This window comes from Austrofundulus limnaeus, unplaced genomic scaffold, assembly GCF_001266775.1.
Source record: "Austrofundulus limnaeus strain Quisiro unplaced genomic scaffold, Austrofundulus_limnaeus-1.0 Scaffold1895, whole genome shotgun sequence".
Taxonomy (NCBI): domain Eukaryota; kingdom Metazoa; phylum Chordata; class Actinopteri; order Cyprinodontiformes; family Rivulidae; genus Austrofundulus; species Austrofundulus limnaeus.
The window spans coordinates 5,015-13,201 of NW_013954297.1; the positions used below are offsets into that span (position 1 = coordinate 5,015).

Sequence of the window (8,187 nt, forward strand, 5' to 3'; positions counted from 1 at the left end):
CACACACACACACACACACACACACACACACACACACACACACACACATATATATATAAGCCCACTTTTTTTTCCTGTGTCACTTCATGATGACTAACTCTGGGTAAAAAGCACACAGAAAGAGAGAAGAAAACATTATACCTAGTGCTGCACAGACGCTGCTCCAAGGTTTGGTTAGAAGGATGACCAGAGGCAGCAGCAGACCTATGGGGAACGAATGAAGGCAGAGGCCCAGGATGGGTCGCCTGGACTGGGCCAGAGCTCGGCCCGGTTTACACAAAAGCATGGCACCACCGTTGGGTTGGTTGGAGATGACGAAAATGCAGGTGGGACTTCAGTCAGCAGGGGTAGGCACTCTGCAAACAGAACAACAAGAAGGTAAAAAAAAGTTATTACCTTCAGCATCACCTGCTGCCATTAAAATCCAAATGCAACTGCTTTAGATGCATGTCTATTAAGAAAATGTCTCAAACTACAGGGCGAACTTTTTCAAAACTCAGAAAGTAATCATTAACTGTGTCTACAACTGAAGAAATCACACTCAAGATGGTCACCACAGCCAACTGAACTCAGACAGTAAACAAAAAATGCCTATAAGGGAATCGAATTTTGGTTTAATGAGCTAAAATTTGATGTGGTAGTAGCTGAGAGTCATCCAAAAAAGTTTTCATCAAGATTTGACCACAATTGCTATCCTTTTTTAAGATAATAGGATCTCAGTCAAACCCAAAGAGCAAGTTTTTTTCTGGCCCAATTCTAACCAAAGCAATGCACTAGCAACGTTGACACTCTTCCCAGGCACCACAAAGAAGGATGGCCTTTTGGTAGCCCAGTTTGCCAGATGTGGTRCATGCATGGGCCAGCACCACATAAATCAAACCAKCAACTGGACCAGTTGTGACATTAACAGATTTGGGCCACATAAAACAAACCACATCTGGGCCAACTGTTGTAATGACAGATTTAGGCCTCAAAACCAAACCATGACTGGGCCAGATTTGTGCAACTGACAGATTAGGCCCACATAAACCAAATCACAATTGGGCCAATTGTTGCATTTACAGATTTGGGCCTCAAAAACTAAACCATGTCCAAGCCAGTTGTGGCATTGTCAGATTTGGGCCTTAACAACCAAACTACAACCAGACGAGTTGAAGAAATGACAGATTTGTGCCACATAAACCAAACCACAATTGGGGCATTTGTTGCATTGATAGATTTACGCCTCAAAAGCCAAACCATGACTGGGCCAGTTATGGCATTGTCAGATTTAAGCCACATCAACTAAAACACAATCAGGCCAGTTGTGGAACAGATTTGGGCCACAAAAACCAAACCACTACTGGGCCAGTAGTGGCATTGTCAGATTCTGGATACAAAAACCATACCTCTGATTAGCACTTATTTTAAGATTGCAAAGACTCCATATCCATAGAAAACTTCAGTATCATTTCAATGCTTAGAAAATAGAAAATATGCATCATGACAAAGACAAAAGGATAATCATTTAGAGTTCAAACAAACATGCAAATACAGGGTCAGGTCTTCTGTGACTTCTGGGATTAAAAGCCCAAACAGTCTGATGGAACTAATGTCAGAACAATAACTATAATTACTCAATAACTATGGCAGGAAAAAGAACAAAGTAGTTTTCAGTGTACTGTTGCCTTATTATGAAGTCTCTTTCTCTAGTGAGCCATGAAATGAGTGGCAGTGATACTGTTTTATGAGTCCCCCCCACCTTCCCCCAACGCAACGTCCTAATAATTTCATTTTAGTTTCGGCCTAATTCCCTCTTAGCGCTCGGTATTCTAGTGTTCRGTTGGAGTACCAAAAATGTTAATGCAATAATTCATCCAGACTGTGCTGCAGTAATGGAAAAATATTTAAACAAAAGAGGATTGGGGGTGAGGGAAGAGTTCAGCTGGATTGTAGCTAAATTCAATGACAGCAAAAGACACACAGGCAAACATACACACACTTTCTTGTCTAATCCAAAGCCACTGGAGCCACATAAACACATGCACACACACGCACACACGCACACGCACACGCACGCACGCACACACACACACACACACAGATTTAAACAAGCTGTGCAGAAGCTCCACGTTCTGTGAGTCAATAACTCCTCAGTCTTATCGGGCTCTCCCACCCAGCACACCCGCCCCCACACACACACACACACACACACACACACACACACACACACACATCTGGAAGTCTCAGCATAATTCAGCTCTGTCTGCTCCCAGAGATTTAAACAAGCTGTGCAGAAGCTCCACGTTCTGTGAGTCAATAACTCCTCAGTCTTATCGGGCTCTCCCACCCAGCACACCCGCCCCTTCCTCCGCCCCCGCCAACACCCCCACCCCAAAGATGTGTCAGAGCGCAGGTGGACAGGCCAAATGAGAAAGAGGGACCCTTTGTTAACCTGCCGTGTATCACGCACATGCAGATGCTTGCCTTCAAGTGGCAATAAAACGGTAACATATACGCTCTCGGGGAAGTCATTATACATATTCACAGGTGATAGGTCAGCACATAAATATGCGCAAAACACCCCATGAGTGCTTTTTCACCCTGACATCCCTCCAACAGAAACGGAGAGAGCAAAGATCTGCCCCGACCCTTTTCTCGCCATCTCTAAATGAAAGAGGCATTTCCGGTGAGTTACATATTCAAAGAGTCCTCCGACTACTTATTGGGCTAATGACCTGCTAAAGCATATTACTGTCTTCCATCTCCACCAACCCAAAATAGCTGAAACGAAAACACGCCTATCTGATACAGGCTCTTTTTCCCTGCCACTCTGCCCCGGCTTTATCTAACACAGCGTAATAGCTGTAGAATAGAAAGAGAAAAAAAAAGCTTTCAGCGTCTCTTTTTCAATTGAGCGCGATAAGAAAAAATCAGATCAGAGCTCATTCAGCCACCATTGGCAGCATGTTAAGTAAATTCTCCTCTTACGGAAACTCGATTTGCTGGCGTTAATCTAAGCAGGGCCACTGTTCTGCTTGCAGCCACATGGCCACAAAACATGCTGCTCGCGTGTTTGAGGGGTGTGTGTGTGTGGGGGATGTCTGTCTCCTCTGTGACCAAATTCTTAACCTAAAGATCATTTTCAGTTCATCCACTCCTTTGTGTTGTCTTTCACCTGCTTCCAAGACTATCTTTGATCTGCCTCCTTCTAACTAATCGCCCCCTCCTTTACTCAAGTATTGGCCTCAATGTTCCTGAAATCTCCTCTTTTCCTAATTTCTTTCATCCCTTCTTTACTTTTCACCCCTGCCCACTTCCTCCTGGCTCTCCTCGTTAACCTCTTGATGCCATCTTCCTCTGCGATACCCTATCATTCGTCTTCTTTGCTTTTTATAGATGCTCTAATCCCCTGCTTGTATACAAATCCTCTTCCTCTCCTCCAGCTGTCCGGCACCGGCTGCTCCAGCTGTTGTTGGTCCATTGACACGGTTCAAACAAAAGGGCTTACAGCATCCTACAGCTGTGGCTGATGAGCAAAGATGCCAAAACAGATACCCAGATGCAGCCGACCGGGCAAGTCTGGTGGAGACACGATGTTCACGAACGAGCTGAATCTTTTATATGACTCTTTTAAACAAATGATGGGAACCGAGTCGTAGACTGTTGTGAGATATTCGTTTATGCAAACACAAAAACGAGCATCTTTTGGTATTCCACAGAGCCGAAAAAGAAATGAGGGGGGGGGGGGGGGYGTGTAGCAGTTGCAAAGACTGGCGAACAAGCTCTGCGGAAGGGAAGGGATTGCGAGCTTGACGAACATGCGTGACCCCGGCAGTGCAGTCATACATTACTATATATACAGTATATGTAGTGATGTACAACCTTACTAAGATACTGTATGATTGTATCATGTGACTAACTGTTCAAAAAGACTGACTGTTTTGAAAGAAATGGATCCCCAACATCCGACTCCCTTCAACGAGCTGTAAGTCCCATCTCTAAAGTCTGGGAATACCTCTGCTTGTGCAGTTTTAGAGCCAGTCTCATGGGGTTTGGGGGTTTTAATCTCACTCTATGCATTGAGATATCAAAAATGGATTATTATTTAATGTTAATGTCATGTTGAAAAATGCAAAAGGCAGAAATCTGAAGTGTAAAATGGTAGACCCAGACAGTTAATGGCATTCTGACTAAAGCCTACTTCACATTCCCTCCGAACTGCCGAAATCAGCTTGGATTTTTGCAGTTTTRGGCATTGGCTCTGCTGCCGCTTTTGTCGCAACCCACCGGCAGAATGTTTTACCCCCTCCACATAAGAACTTATTGTGTGATTGGCTAGAAGTTCATGGGAGTGTTTGTTCATGCTGAAAGCTCACGGATGCTGAATTTTGCTTCAATCACTCACTTTCAAAAAAAAAAAACTACTCGCTTCCAGAAGCCGACTGTTGTAGGCTACRTGGAAGCAGAAATTTATAAAGATAGTCAAATGGCCAGAAACTCATGGATGGAGATGAAACAGATGCTGTGTACGAAGGAATCTATCAGAAAAAACTGTGGACAGATTTGTGGACAAATTAAGTTGGGTGACGGAATTTTTTTGGCATTGTAGACTCCAGTGGGAAGAAACCCCATACGGTGACATGRATCGCAGTGGGAGGAGTTTCCTAGGAGCTCTCCGTTGTGTGTCTCATGAGCAGTGAAAGGTGTGTGTGTGAAAATGATTTCCAAACAACTACGTGGCCACGCATTGACTGTTCAAATTTGGATAGAGAATGTTGAGGCCTTTAGACAGACAGGTGTGGGCCAGATCTGATGTCAGGCTGGCACTGGTGGCATGGCAAGTGGTTTGTCAACCAAACGTAGGCCAGGTCTGGCAATGATGGCACTGTTTTTAAGATACCATACCATAACTGGCTCAGCTGTGGTTAGGTTTATGTGGTGTTGGTCCATGCATGGGCCACCTCTGGCAAACCACATCAGGCCACCAAAGGGCTGGCTTTAGTTGAGATATATGAGCCAAGTGCATTGTCTTGGCCACAACTAGGCCAGACAAATTTATAATTTGTATGCAAGATGATACCTTCTGCATTAAAAATTGGTGTTTGAAAGTATTCACCTTTACAGAGAAAAAAGACAAGAGCCAAACTATAATCAGTAAAACAGATGGTGGTGTATACTTGTTGCCAAGAAGTTATCAAAGTTTCTACCTACTACAAAAAAGGCAAAGCAAAATCTAAAGTCCTTTGGAGCTTTTATTGCAAAGGATTTGTGTCCCTCATTGGAAACCCGACCTTGCGTGTTATATTTTACATGTGATCATGATCATGATTATCCCTTGTTAAAGATACAAACTCAGCCATTCCCACACTCTAAAACAGGACTAAAAGTTGTGGAAACATATGTTCTATTAAATAAATAACAGTTTTAGACTGCAGTGCTGAGCAAATAAATTTTTCTTTTAGGCCTGATAGATTCTATGCTGAAGATTGTGGATTTTAGATGCAAAGATGGTTGCACTGAGATGCTTCAATAATTGCTTTATAATTGRATCACAGCCATAAGAGTGTTCATCCAATTGAATTATAAGGAGCCTGAAGATTCTCACTCCTAGTATTGTATCTCTCTAGGCCGTGATGGTCGAAAACTAGTTGGAGATTTAAAATTGTATGCTAATTCTGAACAAATGTTTAGGTGCAGTCTTATTGAACAGATTTGTGACACACAGCAATTTTACACAGGAGTTTGTACACGTCATGCCAGAAGCTTTTGCAACACAATTGGGAAAAGAAAATGCGCAAACACTACAAAATACTAGTGCCCAGTGCTTTAAAATCTAAATTAAAAAATAGTTAGGAATCTCTTAAAATGGTTGCAATAATTCTTAGTTTTCTCATGTGAATCACAGAAACTTGCTCTGATCTTGCCTAAGTTCTGAACATGATCAAAACAGTTGTACATTTTTCTTCCTCAGAGTCAGGTGTTTCGTTTTTTTTTTTTTTTTCGGGCATCTTCAATTCATCTCAAGAGCACTAGAGTTTTATTTTGACTGCTTCAGGTGAGCTCTCATCGAACAGAAAAGATTGGTGGAAAATTTCCAAGTTAACTAAAAACTAAACTAAAACAATAAAAAATAAAAAAACAAGTCCAATCTGCCGATCTTTCTTCCAAAGGTGAACTCCATTCTCCAGCTGACAAACACCGGGGTTTTGGTGTGTATCATGTACAGAGGTGGGCAACAAAATATAGTGCATGGCCTGGATTATAGTTTTGCAAGCTGTGCAAACAAATACGTATAAGATGTGATTTCTTTCTTTCCTTTTTTTTTAAATGGTGGAAAACACGTTTACGCAAATCACTTGGTTGCAAACACTGAATACAGTACGACTGCAACAGAAGACTGGAGTCCCCAGCAGTCACAGCCCAGTTATCGAATAAATCCAATAAATCACAGATTGAAAAGAAAACGTAACCATTATAGATGTGGAAAGTCTCATGACTCAGGCCTAATAAATCCCCCACCACCACCTTTACAACCCAGATGGAGCGCTTATCACAACCTGCTCCGTCTGATCATCTGCCTCAGCATCCAGAGCGCGGACAGCAGGGGTCGGTCTTATTACCTTTTCCGAGTAACAACACAGATGGTCAACCAGACAGCTAGATTGATGGGGGGGCGGGGGTATACATGTGCTGTTTACTGCGGGGGGAAGTAGATAATGACACCACAGCTCAGGTGGTGCAATGTACACCGGTTTATTGTGCTCCATCAGGGCTGATGAAACAGCTCCCRACCCCCGCCCCTCACCGCTCCACTGGGGGTTGAGGGGGGAAGATGACATGTTTTGTTTGTCGCTCACCTCCAAGCCCCACCCTGTCCTCCCTCCCTCCCACCTTACTCATGACACCTCTTGCCACAAGTGGGTTGGGGATGATCTCACAAGGCCTGTCACCATGACAACAAGCCATGAGCGCTCGCAGAAAAGACCAGATCTGTTTCCTGTGGTGCCGAGCTAGTCGTGAGACAAAAATAAAAAGACACCTAATAAGAACTTTGCGTTCTTTTGAGTTATTTTAGGTTTTGTTTAGATCGGGAGGGTGGGAGACAATGTCACAAGTGTGATGATTTGAAAAGATGATTAAATTTTTAAAGAAATGCTGAGGGTAAAAGGGAAAAGCTCAGCCGTTTTTGGACCTAAACAAGAATTTCTCCACTCAAACTGTTTTTATTTTTACCTTTTCTATTATCTTATAAACAATTTGTAATATAGGTGGACTTTCTCCAAGATAATCTTTCAGGAGTTCTTGTGGTTTTGTGTGTCAGATTAGAGAAAAACGCAGTCAAATTGAAAGTCACAATACAAGAASGGACTGGGAGTGGTATTACCTCATGTTTCTCTGACCCTGGACACTGTAGGCAAACGGCACTCACAAATGAATGCTCACACACACARGCGGCAGATGGCAAAGCATCATGGGGGAGATTGGCACTCAATCTCACACACACTTCCCTTCACTCTCAAACACACAGCCCACAGATACTCACACACATGCATGAATGAACACACACACACACACACAAACATTGTAGATGAGAAGCACAGGATGAAGCACGGCTTACTGCAGGCATGAGCTATACCGCCATGYTTACAATTTTAGCAGAGGAAATAAAATATCTGAAGCTTCTCCTCGACAAGAAAACACACCTGTCACTCAAACACCGCGCAGCTCTGCCCTGAATTTCAATGAATCTGGAGACCCGGAGAACTCGGCTAAATCTCTATCAGTCTTGCTTTATGCTGCAGACAGGAAGCTGAAATTAGGAAAAGGGGCGTGGGGRGTGTGTGTGTGTTGGGTGGGGTGGGGGTGCTCCATTCGACATGCATCCCAAACAGAGCTATCTGGGGAAATATTGACAAATAGTAATAACATTCTTTATTAACATTCTCAACCAGCAGCGCTCGTTTTTATATAACTGGTTCAGAGTTATGAAGAGGACTGCAATAACATTTTTAAACAGGAAGCTCGTGTTGAGAAATTATTTATAATGTGTTGTCTGCTTTATGAGCAGTTCTCCACCAAAGCATCCATGTTGTACTAAGGTATGTAATAAGGAAGAAGAAGAAGAAGAAGAAGAAGAAGAAGAAGAAGAAGAAGAAGAAGAAGAAGAAGAAGAAGAAGAAGAAGAAGAAGAAGAAGAAGAAGAAG

The 8,187-nt window shown here is 42.9% G+C and overlaps 1 protein-coding gene across 1 annotated transcript in view; it reads right to left on the bottom strand.

Annotated features, from left to right (window-relative positions):
* Positions 1–8,187, bottom strand: part of LOC106536609 (receptor-type tyrosine-protein phosphatase S-like) — a gene marked incomplete at its 3' end in the record, with an annotated part of 15,445 nt that overhangs the window by 3,275 nt on the left and 3,983 nt on the right. Inside the window, 1 exon segment of the mRNA XM_014033919.1 lies at positions 142–356. Coding sequence (XP_013889373.1) covers positions 142–286 — 145 coding nt within the window.